Below are 17,360 nucleotides of genomic sequence, written 5' to 3'. Positions count from 1 at the left end.
TAGATGGATGGATAGATGGATAGATAGATAGATGGATAGATGGATGGATGGATGGATGGATGGATGGATAGATGGATGGATAGATGGATAGATGCCAAGTATTGCGTTACGATATATTGCAAATCACATGGCTCATATCCATGTCCGTTTTCCCTTCCTGGTTAAAAAATGTATTTGCAATATGAATAGTTTATGTAAATAACCCAATTAGTGTTCTTTGAATCTTAAAAGAATAATGGCATTGTTTTTGTTACTTTCATTGCAATTGTATACATGCCTTAACGTAACTTCCTGCTATATTTAGAAGATATTTATTTTGAAGGCGACTTTGCGCTATTAGCAGGAAGTTCCCAAAGCAAAAACTTGACGGAGATAAAGTACAGATATTAACAGGGATGTCAACATTTAAATACGGCGATATCAAAAGATCAAATTTACATTTAAGTATTAGCAAGAGGCACAAGGTTAGTGTTAACTAATATAAAAATGTGGTGTGTGTCTTAATTCGTTTATACACTGTATTATAACTTTGCTAACTATTTGAAGCTCACTTGTTTAATGATATTCTTAAATAATGCTCATATGGATGTAGCTTAAATGTATTTGTTGTTTTGTGTAGCTCTTAAAATTGTTTTTTTCAATAAATTAGAAATCATCAGTCAAGTGTACGACCATCTTTCGGACGGATATGCTACAGTTTAAAAAAAGTCATTCCAATCAGGAATCAAGTTTAACAAACACATTTCCATCCAACTGCACGCTAAAAGAAAATCTAAATATCAAACGTAGGCACCAGGCATCTGAAATTCAGAAAATATTATCTGAACAATTTGCGAATAATTGAGACTCACATTTCTTTAACGAAGGTGGCGTCGGGGTTGGGGAAGATGTTCCCCTCCTGTCGTCCCAGAGAGCTGCCCGGGACGTAGAAGTTGATCCTCAGGTAGGTGTAGTCTCCTTCTACGGACATACTGATGTTCTGCACGGGCACGAAAGGTCAAAGATATATACGTCAATGTGGAAGACGTCATGTCAAATTATCATACAAGATAAAATAGTACTTTATTGATCCCAATTCGGGAAATGTTTGTGTTGCAGCAGCAAAAAAAGACATGGCATTATACAATACAAATTAAAAAAAGACTAGAATTAAACATGAAAGTAGAAAAATACACATGTTGAATTTACAAATTAACATAAAAAGATATAAGGCAAGGTATTATATATACATAAGTATGTGACAGGTGGAATATTACATATTAAACTGAATAAATAGTGATTTTATTCCAAGATAAATAATCATTTATTGTGCTCAAAATACAAACAGACATCCCTCATACCCCTCTATTCCAGCCCTGTTAGAGAAACGCAGATTTTGGGTCCTTAGCTTGAAAAAGAAAAAAAGGAGGCGGAGCTAATGCCTGATCAGAATTGAGATAAAGTTAAATTCTGCTGTGATAAAACGCCATTCTGTTCTAAACCACATCAAGGATTATTTCTGAAACAGTATGGAGCTCAAATGCTTTTTCTCTTGCAGGTTTATCACAAGGTGAGTTCCTTTTTTTATTTCCTGCTTTTTAAAAACACATGTGCTCTCCAGTACAGGTTAGCTCTGAGTGTTAGCGAGGCTGGCTAATGTAAACAAAGACGAGATTACATCCAAAACACGTCGGGCATTGTTTCTGATAGCAACTCTCTGTGGGTCCGCCATCCGAAATTACGTCATATCAGCAGCAAATCTGTATCCGCTCGTTGTAGCCCCGTTTTTAAAAGATGTGGGTACGGAGGAAGAGAGAAAGGGTTTTATTCCCCGACGCACCGGGGACACATATTTATGTATAAAAGACATCAAAAAGTGCATTTTGCATGATAGGTCCCCTTTAATGTTTATTTTATTATCTTAGCTTTTTAATGACTGTTTTTAAAATGCCATTTTCTTAATGTCTTTCATTTTGATAAAGCACTTTGAATTGCCTTGTGTTGAAAGGGGCTATATAAATAAAACTTGCCTTGCATTTTACACTGTCAAATTGTATTTGTAGTCTTGTATGTGTTTAACAGAGACATGTGTTAAGGATTTACATTTCTGGAAGGCGATAGGAAATGTAAAAGAGGGATTTGCAAATGGTAAAAGGACGAGGGGGTTTTATGGTTTAATGATGGGGATGTTTGGATCAGTGGTTCCCAACCAGGGGTACGGGGACCCCCTAGTGGTACTTGAGGGGATCGCAGGTGCGTTCTAAAAATAGAATGCCAGGCAAGTCATCGCCAAATAAATAAATAACTTTTGTCTTAAATGAATACAGAAAATAACAATGTTTCTTTTCAAATATGACGGATAAAAAAGTGACTGTTGAGAGGGGAGGGGACTTATACATTATTGGCTTCCTAAATAAGTAGTGAGTCTTAACATCATTTGTTTTACCTGACATGTCAAGTGAGTTATACAAGTGATTTTCATTTAGGAGCAGTGGGGTTAAGCACGATCACAAAGGGTTTTATACACGAAAAAATGTAGGCGAATTATCACACGAGTGAATGGCGACCAGTTCAAGGGTTACACGAGACAAAGAAGGTTGGGAACCGCTGATTTAGAAGAGACTTTAAGGGTGGGACCAGTTGGATATTCCCTCTACTTTATACTGTGACTGTAAGCTGAGTTCTGGACGCAGAACTTCTCTATCCTCTGAGGATGAAGTAGCCCGGTTCCTACATTTAGGATCGATGTCACTTATTGTATATCAACTTTCTTTATTACTTTATTAAATATAATAAAAGACAAACTTGAATAATTTATCAGTTTCTCTTAAGAACTTCCTCCACAGAAGATAACGAGGCGAATAAATAAATCATCTCAGTTTACCTTGATGGTGGCGATGTGGAACGGCGTCGCAATCCCAAAAACGGGCATAACGACGGTCTCGTACTTCTTGTCGATGAAGATCTTCATGTCTCGGATGTCCTTTTCTCTGGGCATCTGAGACACGTTCTTATAGGACACGTTGGACTTCCTGGCCCTGGAGAGAAGAAGAAGAGAGAAGACTTAATTAAGGAAAAGACACTTAATCACATGTGGGAATCCATGGCTGCTCACTGCTGTGTTTGAGCACCATTCAAGTGATATTTGGGCACTTATTAAACAACTTATGACAGAAAAACTGATCTAAGTCCGTGAGGGTTGAGCCACATTAACATGGATCCAACTACTTTCAATACTCTGGGATTACTGTGATATAATAACAATAATACATTGGATTTTTATAGTGCTTTTCCTCATGCTCAAAGACACTTTACGATCATATACGATGTTTCGCCTTATAGGAAAATCATTAAAGTGAACCTATCATGCTATATTTTAATAATATAGTGTAGGACCATACCTATATAAGGCATATTTATACTTTTTTTTTTTCAAAATACCAAACAGATCATGCATTTTAGCCATGCCTCATTTTGCTCAATTTGACATTTTTTACCCCTGTTTTTGCAAGGGCAGATTCTGTGAGAACAGCACCATCTACAGGCCTGGCATATGTACTACAGCGTCTCCAGCGCTTTCGAACGGCAATGGCCGTGGCTGTCTCCTGCTGATTGGTGGAGTTGGCCCAATAGCCGTAGCGCCACCGTCCTGACGTCAGGACAGTGTTCAAATCTGGATCAGTTTTTATCAGATCCGTTGCAGCCCCTTTTTTAGAGATTTGGGTATGGAGGAAAATAGAGAGGGTTGTGTTTTCTGACACTTGGTGAGTTCCCTGGAACACCGGGGACACATATTCATGTAGAAAAGACGTACCAAAGTGCATTTTGCATGATAGGTCCCCTTTAAATGAATGGTTAGTACCTATTAAACAATGAAGTATACCTATATTATGAAGCAAATCATGTATAAATACAACACCATCAAATGTAACTGACACTGTAATCCCCCTACCCCCCACCCTTCATGTTATGTCCTGTCCTACTTGTAATGTATGTGAGCCATGTCCTTGTCCGTGTGTTTTTGTCTTTTGAAAATGTTTAATAAAATATAAATGTTAAAAAAAATGAATGGTTAGTACAATAAATGCTGACGTCTCATTTTCAATAACTAAAAAAGGTAATTTTTTGAATGACAACATCAGAAATCTATTGACAAACATGTAATGCTTCATTCACAAACCTGAATAGAAGCTTGTATATTTTTGTAAGGTGCTAGTTGTGTATGACTACAAAAAAACACACAGAACAAAGGCTAGGAAAAGCTCAAACAAAAAAGGTCTCAATTTTATAAAGCTTACCGTTCTCAAAAGTCCACATTTTGTGAGTTGCCTTAATGTCATTTGATAATTGTAAGATCTAGGTCCTTTTCTCATATATGGAGGAACAGGTCTTTCGGTCTTAATGTGTGCACACGTCTTTTTATATACATTTGTTTTTATATTCGGGATTTTGATCTCTCCGTCTGTACACACAAACTGGAAGATTGGCAATAAAGTTGACTTTGAACAGCTTGCGGATCAATGACAGAGATACACGTGTCTGTAGTCTAATGCACTTTGAAGTTTTAACACTCACTTCTGAATCTCCTGCTCTCCTTTCTGCTCCGTCAGACGCCGCTTTGCTTCTTCGTTCAAATTATTGGCCAGCTCCCTCTGGTGGGCTCGCCGCTTCTCCTCCGCCGTCATCTCGTTCTGAGGTTCGGCAACAGAAAGAAATGAGTGATGGCGCTCGGAAAAACAGGAAGGAATTTGTACACAGGATGGGAGAAAAGAAAAAGAATAACACGCATGCAGAATGTGAACATGTGTTACACGGCTTTAGATGGTCAGGAAAATCAAAAAAAAGGCACACAAAAAACAACTCACTCGAAGAACGAAAAATTACAAAAAAAGGCGTATTTCTTTTCCCCCCCCATCAGTAAGTGGAATCTTAGAAATAAACCAGATGAGATTTTAGACAAAAAAAAGCATTAAATACTTACCTTCCCAAGTAGCTGGTAAGGTACAAAAACATTCACACCCTTAGTTATAAACACTCTGTAAAAGGTGCCAAATAAACTGATCACCAGTCACACACACACACACACACACACACACTTACTCTGGTCCTGTCTGCCAGGAGGGCGGCGCTGCGAGCTCCTTTTCCCAGCAGCTCCTCGGCATCGTCTCCTTCCTCCTCCTCATCCTCCTCATCGTCATTCTGGAGAGCACGAGAGAACAGAAAAATGTTCAACACCAAATGTGGAAATTACAAGAAATTTGGGTTTTACAAAATCAGGAAAATAGTTATTTATTTAATAATTAAAAGCAAAGAAAAAGTAACATAGCAGGATACAGCGGGGGAAAATAAACACTTGTTTGCAAAAGAAAGCCAGAAAACGGAGATGGCAGCAGGCTTAATAATCCTATAACAAAACAAAGTGGACACTTTTTACCGTCAACTCTCAAATACTCGTAGAAGCTTTAAAGGGGGCTCGTTTTTTTAATTCTTGTATGTAGAAAACATGACGCGTCTCCATGTTTTAATGTTCAAAAAGCTCTTTGTTTTTCCTCATACCGCCTGTTCTGTAGCACTTCTATATGTGGAGAGAAACTCTGTGGGATTTTAGCCCTTGCAGACCATTGACATGCACAAAAACCTATATAAAAAACACACACTAACATGGCCCCTTTAATTGAACCCTACAGCAGAGACCTTAATTGGAAGCAGGCTTATAGAGACAGCCTTCATGTCCAATTCCCTCCGATAAGTACATTTTCTCTTATTTGTGTGTGTGTGTGTGTGTGTGTGTGTGTGTGTGTGTGTGTGTGTGTGTGTGTGTGTGTGTGTGTTGGCCTGTGATATCGCTCAGACAGGAAGGAAGTTCGGCTTTTTCGCGCTGGCTTTCCTTACTGCTAAATCTCTCTTACCAAACACACACACACACGATCATTTGAAACATTAGCGTGATCATGTGACTTTAGGGATTACAAAGACACGTACCTTCAAGAAGATTCCCACATTTTTGATCTTTTTCTTCACGGGTGTGAGTATCGTGGCAGCGTCCTCCTGTTAAAACATATTTTAGGGGTTGTGATTAATATGTGAATAAGTTTGCCGTCTTTGTGACTTCTCTGGGCTGGAGGATCATCTTACCTCGTTGATCTGTATTGTGTCGCCGATAAACAAGGCGTACTTTTTCTGCTCGTCCTTCTTGGCTTCTTTGTTCACGAGGTCAGCGAAACCCAAACTGATGCTCAACACCATGCCTGGAGGACACATAAACACACATTTTCAAACACTTTCTTAATGTATTTAACCTTTTTTTTTAAGAGTTTTGAGCGATGAAACAAAACGATTTTAAATCTGAAGGTGCAAAAAAACTCACCTTTTTTCAGTTTGTACTGGTTTTTGGCGTTCAGAACCAAGGAGCCTTCTCTGAACTCGATTCCCATTGCAAAGCTACAAACAACAAATTAAGATGTGAGAAAACTGTGTGTGTGTGTGTCCACATTTGGGGAAGAAATATGTCATTGATATGCTTTTACCCGAGGTTTTTAGTCAGCTTTGCCACGAGTTCCGACTTCTCCTTCTTCACGTACTCCTGAGCGGCGTTGTAGGCGTCGCTGATTTTCACACCTGTAGAGAAAGAAGTTCATAAAACACCCCAAAAATTGCACTTTTTCACACTTTTATACAGAAACACTTTGTTCTAGAGCTGCGAGTTGATTTCTGTTCTGTTTAAACACCACATTTCTGATAATCGAGTGACATTTCAAGCAATTTTCAAGCAAAAAAAAAGCCACATTTTAGATTTGACATACTGTTTTTGACGGTATTTAAGGTTCGTACAGTTGTTTGAATTAAAAAAGCATTATAAAAACATGTCCTTCTGCTCCTAAAAGCTTGCATTACCCTTAACAAGCGATGAATCACGAGAATACTCGACACAATAATGAATAATTTAACTTTTCTGCCCCTGAATAGAATAGAATAAAACCCTTTATTGTCATTATACGAGTACTACTCCTTTTTTTAAGGTGCCATCGAAAATACAGAAAACCAAACAAGAGACGTGCACATTCAGGAGAAGACAACATACAAACAACAAGCATTCATACTTCAATACTGAACTCACCGTGTTTGAGGTGTTTGAGCAGCTCCTCCTCCACCAGCAGCAGGAAGTTGTAGTTGTCCTGCATCTCCTGGGGGGGGTCGACCATGAGGGTGCGCACCAGGTTGGAGCAGTACGACTTGTAGCGGATCCCCATGGCACACGTGATGGCACCGAAGTGCATGTGGTTCTTGTCGCTGGAACAGAAAAAGGGAGTTGAAGACGATGACCGGGGTAAAACATGAATGATCGTATCACACTGTGTTTCTCCATTTCCGATGCGTGCAGTTGTTTGGTCAATATGAAGATGGTTCTCTCCGCTAAAAACTAATTTACTTTTTACCATAACAGTTTAAATAACACATTTTCTGCAACCATTTAATTTGTTTTAATGACTATGTAAAGACATCAAACATTCCCTAGTCCCACGTACATGCTGCTCTTTTTGTAACATGATAATAAACTGAATATGATTGAGTTTTTAATTGTTGTCCTGACAAACAAGCTAATTGAAAACGTCTTCTGTTTAGTTCAGTTTAATATTTAATATTCCATCTGTCACATACTTATGTATATATAATACCTTGCTTTATATCTTGTTAATTCAACAAGCATAACAAACATTTTCTAGACATTTATTTGACCAAACAATTAATGGAGAGCCTAATTAACAGAAAATCATAAGTTGCAACTCTAAGGAAGTCAAACTTTTCAATTCAAGCAAACTAAATAATGTTAAAAAGTAACCCTCAAAATATGCCAAAATGAAAAAAAGTCACATTTCTAACAACAGCTTGAACCAAAATCACGTCTCTGTGTCTGTGTTACCTGACGACGCTGAACTTAAGGCTGTAGTTTCCTCCGCTCTGGATGATGGGGGGGTAACACATCTCCACGGTAGAAGGGTCTGCACCGCCCAGGTACTTCTTCTCCTCGATCGCCTTCTCCACCGACTCCGCCAGCTTACTGTGACGCACTTTCTGTTGGGAGGGGAAACAAGAGGGGAATAAAGTCTCTGGGTTTTGTTTTTTCCTGTAGAAATGACTAGCCATGTCCTATTATACAACTCCAGACAAATGACCTCTAAATGTAGGAGTATATGGTTCAATAAAGCTTCAATCAGGATACAAAAAACATGTGCCATGATATGACACAATATTAATGCTAATCAGCAGAAATTGTTCCAGGATGCTAATAATTGTTGCACTGTTATAAAAGTTAACTTATTCACAATTGAAATCAGACTAATTAATAGTATACAGTTTATTTAAAGATCCGAAGCAAATTGCCAGAGATGGAAGCTTTGCAGCAACTGTTTGTTGAAACTGTTTTTTTGTTTCTTGGGATGTTTTTGATGTACGACATTGATTTGCAGTTAGTAGGGTAATGTGACGTTTTTTTTTACTTCACTTGGATTCTCTTAAATATGTAAATGCAGCATAAGAGTACAAACAAGCTGAACAAATGGTTTCTGGTTCAATATCGTAGCGCATTTGAAAAAAACTGTTTGCCATAAACAGGGTTCATACACTTTTTCACCAATGATTTTCAATGACTTCTCCATGACCTTTACCTAATTTTCCATGACTAAAAACATTACTCTTTCTCAGCGGTACCACTGAAAATGGTTTATTTTAACATGGAACAGGAAAATAAGGTCTGCATATGAAACATGTTGTGCCTATCTAAAACAAATCCAATAGTTGGCTTACTAGCTTCTACACGCTAACGCAACTAAAATCTCTCACCAGCAAAACACCTCGTCAGTTAAATGCCATTTTACGTTTCATTACTATACGATACAGTATTTATTATCATTATAGTATTACTATTTCGGCGATTAGCTAAAATATAAATTATATTTGATGCAACTTTAGTTACATTTCCATGACTTTTCCAAAACTTTGGGAACAATATAGTTTTCCATAACTTTTCCAGGGCCTGGAATTAGCATTTTGAATTTCCATGACTTTTCCAGGTTTTTAATGACCGTAAGAACCCTGCATAAAGTTATAGTTTACACAGCAGTAGAGAATACAGGAACAACAATCAGAGCCAAAGTATGGCACATAAATCTGCTCCAGTACGAGCACTCGCACAGTAATATGGTTATTCAATCATCAGTTTAAAGATAATCCACGGTGCTTTCTCCTCACCTCGTCGGCATCAACGATCTCCATGACGCGCTCCTTGAAGAACTTGGAGTAAACCTCGCTGGTGATGGACGCCGCCTTCTTCATCAGGTTCAGCTCTCCGTCTTCCTTTACCGCCATCGTGTACGCAACCACAGCGCTGATGTCTACCTGCAGACAGGAAGCCACGCAAAAAGAGAGGTGTTAAAAACAACGGATCACGCAGAGAGGTAAAAAAAATTCATCTATAATTGACATTTTTGATCGTCTCCTACCTTCTCCAGACCCTCAGCGCTAATCGTTTCGTTCCAGCTCTTCATGTACTCTCCGGGGAATTTGTCCTTGCTGAATATTCCCACCGTCTTTCCCTCTTTGCTGCCTTTGATCGCCTCGATCATCTTCTCAAAGTTAGTCTTGTTGCTTTCATTCTGAGACGTGTGACACAGAATAGCAATACATTAGAATTACTCTGACAAGGGAATACAAAAGTGTGCATCAAGAGCAAACGGCCTCAAATCACAAACAAGTCACATCTTCAAATGGTTTACATATAATTGTACAAAGTGGGGTTTGTATTCAGCCGTTACCTGTGTCTTTAACAGGTTACCTTTTCTCTGGTGAGCAGGGTGATGGGCGGCACACCGTTGGCGTTCTCGTTGCCTTTAGTTATAGCCACCTGTTTGAGGAAATCCACCTTCTTCTTGCTGGCGAGAAAGAGGATTTTGGTGTCGCAAAACACCATGATGGTGTCCGTCAACTCGTAGCCAAACAGCCATGTCTGAGGGGGAAAAATAAAGCGTTACGGTGAATATTTAAAAACCAAAACTGGTGCTCAAAACAGATTTTGATTGGGTAATTAATGCATATAACTCTTAACATGCATATTTACTCTCATGTAGCTTTAATTTATGGTCCTATATGGAAGTCAAGAGAGCAAAATCCTGTTGTCTCTCACCTGTATGGCTGTGGATTTGGCGTACACAATTTCCTCGTCCACTCCTACAGACACCACAATGGCATCAGCTTTTCCAAACTCATCTTCTCCTTTCTGGGAAACAAAACAATAAAAGCACACTTAATGTAATGTTATGCATGTAATCTATACTGGAGGTGCTCCTACTTCATTCACAGTAATCATCTCTGCTAGACAAAGAGTCATGTGTTACATGAAGCTATGTGTGGTAGCATCAGTGTAAAGTTGATTTGTAACACATCTGCCACATCAGCACCTGATGCTGCATCACCTGGCAGCACACAATAGAGTTAACGGTCATACACAGCTTATTTAAAAGTGTTTAAATTACAGTTACATTGCACATGAGGCGTTGTTTAATGAACAATGCATCAGACTGCATGATGTGTCTGCACTATCAAGTGAAAACTCTTCATGAAACATCAAGATACAACTTCTAAAAATAAGTTTGTGACTTGAAAATAAACACATCGTTATCTGTAGCAAACTAAAAACACTTAAACTATTAAGTCACTTCCAGTGGCTGCAGACATCCTGCACATGTTACTCGGATGCTGACGTTATTCTGATGCTAATTAGCCAGCTAACATTAGCATGTAGTGATATAAACAAAAATCACAAACTGACAGTGAATGTAATGATTTAGGACCCAATGTGAAGCACCATTGCATGGAAAGGCATGTTTCAATGTCACCACAACACTGTTTATTAGTCAAATTAGTCCACGTTTATTCACCACACATTTACCTGTTCGGCTAGTTTGTTAGCTCGGCTGTAAACTCACTAGCCAGCTAACATTAGCATGTAGTGACATAAATATAAATTACACAAGCTAACAGTTACTTTAATGATTTAGGACCAAATGTAAAGCACGTCTGCATGGTAAATCATGTTGATATGATCCCCTTAACACTGTTTATTAGTTAAACTAGTCCAACACACATGTATTTGTTCGGCTAGTATGCTAGCTAACGTGGTGAATGGGGATGGAAAGTGTGTTAGCATTAGTTAGCCCGTTTTGTCTGATAGAAACCCAGTGAATCAGCGTAAAAAATAGTTTAAAATGAAGTGAAGAAAGTGAAATCGTGCAACCGAAGGACGGGTTGTTTGTGCCACAAGCAGGCCGGGAAACGGCACCGATTTAGCCGACAACACAGTCAGAAAAAGGCGGTTAGCTCATCTTCCAAAGCGCACTTTCTCCACGTTAAAGTTAACCACAGGAGAGGGTTTGACTCCCACACTTCATTTTTACCTTCCAGTTGCTGTATAATCTCTTGATCCGGCGGTAGTAAGCATCTTTGTCCAGGTTTACCGCCATGGTTGAGTTGCAAACTCCAGCTCCCGGCTTCGCTTCTCAGCAGGCCGGATGAGGATGATCAACTAACAATAACGCACTTTTCTTTTTCCACGCCTGCACAGATCCACGCAACACTATGCTGCTGCTGCTGGTGCTTCCCTTGTATTCTTTTTTTTGTGTACGACCAGAGGCCTTTTCCTCTAAAGAATTATGTAAAAAAAATTAAAAAAGCACAACGCAAAAACCCTTATTAGTCGATAAAAATACGCAAAATTATTAAAATATAATGTATTTTGGCGATTTGCCACACTCACAACCATGCACACACACCAATCTGTATAATTAACTCCTCCGCCCCCCCCTCCTGCTTTCCCTTCCTCCAGTTCTTCCTCTCCCTCCCCCTTCGACTATTCACATATCAATTATAATAAACAAACGTTATTTAAAACCCTAAATGCACAACATGCCACCTTTCACTGGCTCCTTTCTGAAATGTTAAAGTGAAAAAGCAAAAGTCTAAATGCCTGGGGAATTCCTGACATCTTGTTTTGTTACTTTGAGGTTTTATTTGATGAAATGTGGCGCATGTTAGAGTTTTTTGTAGCTCCGCACTGAGAAGCAGCGCCCCCTGTCTGGTGTTGACCACGCTGCTTTTTCCCGCCATGGTGGATTTTCCCGCCATCGTCATCAAACACTTTCTCGTGACGTTAATCTCGCGATAGAAACTGCAATGATGATAAACACACACTCGCTTTTTCTGCCTTTTTTTTGTGTTATCAAAAAACATATTGATGAAAATGTATTCGGTATGCTATACATTTGAATTCTCAACTCTACGTTTTTTAGTCTAGTAAAACATATTGATTTGTATTCATTATTATAATTTATGTTAGAAAATATTGAATGTATCACAGATTTGAACATAAATGCAACTAGAGCTGTAGTTGAAGGGCCAAAATATGCATCACCACATGTATAATAAAACATCAAATATTGTATTTGCACAATCAAAAACATTTACAGGATTTCTACAACTAAACAGACCAAATTAATGAATTTCATCTCACAGGGTACAGTTTTTTTCATATTAAACATTCTTCTTGTCAAGTCTGTACTTCAAATACACAATAGATTATCCTTTGGAAGTTTGTTCTACTGCTTTATATTGAGTGTAAAGTCCTTATTTTATTATCCGTTATTCCCACTGCCGTATTTCCGACAGTGATTTGTCTGCTGGGGAGCTGTTTATGAACAGTATTGATCACAGAAATAAACATTACATTTGAAACCTGAGCCTGATTTCTCGATTATTCATTGATTTAATTGCTCTGCTCTTTTGAATTTCATGTTTTATTTGTTGTCCTTCTCTTGTGTCATCTTCCTGGTGGTGGAGTTTTGCACTCGGATGGCGCACCAGGCCATGAACTCATTACTGTGGAACAGAAAATATTCTTTTTACATGACATGCTGTATGCAGGGTGTAATGTAAATATAACATTTACAAAATAATTGTTATTGCAGCCCTAGTTGTTATTACACAGATACAGACGTTTTCATCTTCACCAAATCCAAACACCTGCTAAATGGCTGCCAACAAGTTATTTAAGGATTTTAAAGCTTCTAGGTTCCCATGGCTGAACACAAAAACAACTTGCAATAAAACAACACATCTACAGGAACTCACTACTTTAATGAGAAACTCGATGACAATCAAACATAATTTCACCAAACTCCAGATTTGGTTTGCATGTTGCAAGTGTACACACCTGCAGTGTGTGGCGACACACTCGTTGCTGCAGTACTCGTAGTCCCAGTCTTTGCTCTCTACTGCGGGGTTGGTGCAGCCAGATCGCACACAAATGTTAAAGCTGGCGATGGGAGTCAAACTCTGGACAGGGGCAACGTTCACCTCAACCTCCATCTGCGAGACAAAATTGAACAGTTCACTCCAGAGCAATTAAAGGTCCACTATTATACTGTTTTTCATTACTTTATTATAGGTCTAAGATATATAAAAAACATGTCTCTGAAGTGTTTGGCTCGAACAGATCATTGCAGCATCCCATAATCCCCTCTGTTTCAGCCCTGTTTCCAAAGTGCTGATAGTCTGTTACTTTAGATGAAAATAAGGAGCCCCTCCCCACGCCCCTCTGTAGGAGGAGATTCAGGTGATAAGGTGGGGGGGGGGGGGTTACCTTAGTTGCTGATTGGCTAATGGTTACACAAGCCAATACATCGTTATGACATCATAAAGTGGCCAAAATCTGATCGGCTCATTTTCAGACTGGTTTTTATATAAATGGATCAGGACAAAAAGAGAGAGAATCTTTTTTCCTGAAACTTTCAGAATCTCTTTCCACAGAGGGGACACATGTTGATGTAGAAGAGACAGAAAAAGGGGATTTTGCATAATAGGTGACCTTTAAGACATTTAATGCAACAGTTATATGATCGGGAAGATAGAAACAAGCATGTTCAGTTTCTGCTGCTGAGCTTACCCCGTCTTCTGCCTCCACTACCGCCTCTCCAGCCAACTGTCCAACCTGGACAGTCAAACCCAAAGTAGGCGATTCACTTGCTGAGGTCTCAATGATTGGCTGCTTCGACATTGGGACCACCTTGATCTGCAGCGGAGTCAGAATAGTGGAAGTGGAAACTTGTGGTTCTGCCTGCAGAGATGGAGGCGCCTGAACGTGCATCATCTGCTGCACCTTCGACTTAAGAGGGTTGCTCTTCATTATCCGATGTGGCGGCAGTTGGCTTGGCGAGGCGCCGGTCATCCACACAACACCTGAAGGAAGCTTCATCTGCTTAATGATGATCTTGGTGATAGTTGGGTGGTTCGGCAAAGGGGTGGTAAAGGGTGGAGGTTGGGGTTTGATAGCCCCAGTTCGTGAGCGCGTTGTGACCTGAGGCATGTCTAGGATGATGTTGGAGGTGCAGATGTTGGTGATGGTGTTCTCCTCAGGGTTGGATTGCTGGGGCCTGGTGGTCTGGTCGATGTGGTTGGAGGCTGATGTTGCTATGAAAGTTGAAGATGCTGTAGGTGGAGATGAGGGGGTGACTTCAGTAGGGACCTGATGAGAGGATGGATGGAGAGGACACAACATCACGCAACCATTAACAACCAAGCTAACACACTAACCGAACAGATAAACGTGTGGTGGACTCATTTGACTGATAAACATTGGTAAGAGTATCAGCAAAACGTAATAAGTGCTTGATATTTGGTCCTCAATCATTACAGTCACTGGACTGACTGACTTACTTGCTCTTGACTCATACTCAACAGAGAATGCTCTAACTTGAACGCTTCTTTAACTCCAACTAAATGACTCATGAGTGCCTCAGGGTCCCATCCTGGGTCCCCTCCTCTTTTCTCCGTAAACTAATTATCATGGCTTTTCATAACACGGCTACACAGATGACATTGAAATGATTCTGTCTATTCCCCGGTCTAAAACCCAGTTGGCTGCATGAATCTCTGCTTGTCTGGCTGACATCTATCAGTGAATGTCTGCAGACCACTTGGAGCTCAACCTTGACAACATCTAATTGCAATGGAGTCATGGAGAAAAAGGTTGTTGACGAATATATCAAGTCATAGTTTTTGTAAACAAAATACTTGCACCTCACCTGAGAAATCTGTCCGGCTCTGTACTCAGTCAACGCCTTCAAGTAATCCTTCTTTGCTGCTTCGTTTTTCCTCTTGTAAACCTGAACAAAGGGGGAAATTATGCACTGAAATTAGGCATGCAATTAATCTTTACAAATGTTATTTGGTCTGCCACAAATACTTTTAAAGACATCTTTTATACTTTCAGGTCAGAACCTATGTCCATTGATCCTGAACTGAAGCACACAGTTGGAGGTACAGTCATATGTTCACAGTGAATATAAATGACCCCTTCAACAGCTGGACTGATGGGTAAAGTTAAACAGCTATGAGCACAATTGAAGTTGAAGGAGTTTCCCCCTCTCACCTGTTTCTGCTCCTCCCCCAGACTGTCCCACATGGACGCCACTATCTTTGAAACTTCTCCAAAGGTAGCTTTGGGGTTTTGTCCTTTGATAGCGGCCCGAGAGTCCTTGAAGAAAAGAGTGTAGGCCGACACAGGTTTCCAAGGCTCGTTGGGGTCTTTCTTCTTCTTCATCTTCCTCTTCTTTCGTCCTGCGCCTCCTTTCCGCCCGACAATTGAAGTGATGCTAGATATGGGGGCAGAGAGTGGGGACCCGGAAAAGGATGGGTCGAGGGAAAATACTCCAGGAGAGACAGTGCTAGAAACCAGAGACTCAACCAGGAGGCTCTGATCGGACAGGGGGAACAATGCATATTAGAAGCAGTTTTCACAAATAATTTCCTTTATTTAACCCTTCCAGATATTGATTGGTGTAGCATTTACACATAATTTAGTGTAGTATGTGGTGGGTATAGATCAGTTCAGTTTGTTGATTACATTACATTACATGCCATTTGTTAGACGCTTTTATCCAAAGCGACTTACATACATTCAGTACTGAGGACAATCCCCACAGGAGCAATTTGGGGTGAAGTGTCTCAGGGACACAACGACATGCTGACTGCAGTGGGACTTGAACTTGCTACCCCCTGATTCGAAGTCCCGCACTCTATCCACTGAGCCACAGCCGCCCCTGATTGTTATGTATACCTCAACCTGGTCTACCTAAAGACTGCAGATGGAAATTGGCTATCAGCTCAAATCTGGCATAATTAATCTCTCCTCTTTTCTGAGATTAATGTATTTGTATGCATGGTCCTTGTTGAAATAATTACATAATAATATTCAACCATTATCAGATTATCAATTTGCTTGGGTTAAGTGATTATTAAAAAAAAGGGTTTTAAAACTCACCGTTGGACAGTCATCCGTGTCGTCATTCTGGAGCGAGTTGTTGGGCGATGCCGTGTCCGACAGAGGGTTTTGGTGCGACTGTGGATTAATGTTCCAGACTCCTAAACCAATCCCCAGTTGGGATCTGAGGTCTGACACGTCTATAGTGGTCAGCTGGACGTCACCACCCAACGGGACATCGATGTTGACCGCGGACGAACTGCTGAACTGAGAGCCGATGGGATTAAGTGTTTGACTAAATGTGTCCGTACACCTTTCCATTTCCAGTGAAGACCCCAACAAAGCATTTCTCTCTGACTGGTTGACGACCCCCAGACTCTCCATTTCCTGAGAGAGGGTGTCAAGAAATGTGGAAGTGAACAAGGCGTCAATTTCTTCCATCATGGCGGTCCTCAATGTGTTCAGTTCTTCATATACTTATGAATACTTCTACGTCTCGTTTAGGCATTGGCTTAAATCACTACAGATGGTTTTTTTGTATTTGTCTAATAAGGTCAGGATGGTCTTGACCGTTCCAAAACTGCTAACTCGTGTTTACCTTTTGAGTTCAACATTTGGTGTTTACTCTAGGCGTCCCAAGTCCGACTCTAAATATTGAAAGGGTTAGACATAGATCCTTATTAGAATACATAATATAATAGTTCCCATTTCTGTTATGCCAATCAATACAGTTATTCCTAATTCTGCTAGAACCACTTGCCATTTACCCAGCTATTATGCAAAATCCTCTTCTTCATGTCTCTTCTACATCAACATGTGTCCCCTCTGTGGAAAGAGATTCTGAAGGTTTCAGGAAAAAAGACCCCCTCTCTTTTTGTCCTGATCCATTTATATAAAAACCTGTCTGAAAATGAGCTGATCAGATTTTGGCCACTTTATGTCATAACGATGTTTTGTCTTGTGTAACCATTAGCCAATCAGTAACCAAGGTAACCCCCCCCCCCCCCCCCCACCTTATCACCTGAATCTCCTCCTAGAGCACCATTGAGTTCTTTGTAACGAAATATCTCCC

The 17,360-nt window shown here is 39.9% G+C and overlaps 2 protein-coding genes across 2 annotated transcripts in view; both read right to left on the bottom strand.

Annotated features, from left to right (window-relative positions):
* Nucleotides 1–11,823, bottom strand: part of supt16h (SPT16 homolog, facilitates chromatin remodeling subunit) — a 28,675-nt gene extending 16,852 nt beyond the window's left edge. Inside the window, exons 1-15 of the mRNA XM_034145558.1 lie at nucleotides 11,430–11,823; nucleotides 10,160–10,252; nucleotides 9,812–9,982; nucleotides 9,480–9,632; nucleotides 9,229–9,375; nucleotides 7,901–8,052; nucleotides 7,097–7,269; nucleotides 6,507–6,597; nucleotides 6,347–6,420; nucleotides 6,115–6,227; nucleotides 5,962–6,027; nucleotides 5,080–5,178; nucleotides 4,555–4,670; nucleotides 2,864–3,017; nucleotides 852–979 (exon numbers count right to left, since the gene is read on the bottom strand). Of these exons, the coding sequence (XP_034001449.1) occupies nucleotides 852–979; nucleotides 2,864–3,017; nucleotides 4,555–4,670; nucleotides 5,080–5,178; nucleotides 5,962–6,027; nucleotides 6,115–6,227; nucleotides 6,347–6,420; nucleotides 6,507–6,597; nucleotides 7,097–7,269; nucleotides 7,901–8,052; nucleotides 9,229–9,375; nucleotides 9,480–9,632; nucleotides 9,812–9,982; nucleotides 10,160–10,252; nucleotides 11,430–11,495 (1,796 nt within the window). The 5' untranslated portion in view covers nucleotides 11,496–11,823. The remainder of the gene's footprint in view (nucleotides 1–851; nucleotides 980–2,863; nucleotides 3,018–4,554; nucleotides 4,671–5,079; nucleotides 5,179–5,961; nucleotides 6,028–6,114; nucleotides 6,228–6,346; nucleotides 6,421–6,506; nucleotides 6,598–7,096; nucleotides 7,270–7,900; nucleotides 8,053–9,228; nucleotides 9,376–9,479; nucleotides 9,633–9,811; nucleotides 9,983–10,159; nucleotides 10,253–11,429) is intronic.
* A 1,001-nt stretch (nucleotides 11,824–12,824) lies between these two features.
* On the bottom strand, nucleotides 12,825–16,732 carry LOC117494622 (TOX high mobility group box family member 4-like). The gene is made up of 6 exons (XM_034145556.1): nucleotides 16,349–16,732; nucleotides 15,458–15,781; nucleotides 15,111–15,191; nucleotides 13,973–14,551; nucleotides 13,241–13,395; nucleotides 12,825–12,906 (listed from the first exon to the last, which is right to left on the bottom strand). The coding sequence occupies exons 1-6, from the start codon at nucleotides 16,730–16,732 to the stop codon at nucleotides 12,825–12,827; spliced, it is 1,605 nt and encodes a 534-aa protein (XP_034001447.1).
* Nucleotides 16,733–17,360: the final 628 nt, after the last annotated feature.

The sequence above is a fragment of the Trematomus bernacchii genome, unplaced genomic scaffold, assembly GCF_902827165.1.
Source record: "Trematomus bernacchii unplaced genomic scaffold, fTreBer1.1, whole genome shotgun sequence".
NCBI classification, from domain to species: domain Eukaryota; kingdom Metazoa; phylum Chordata; class Actinopteri; order Perciformes; family Nototheniidae; genus Trematomus; species Trematomus bernacchii.
The sequence above is the reverse complement of the archived record's forward strand: the minus strand, read 5'-3'. Positions and strand labels throughout refer to the sequence as shown.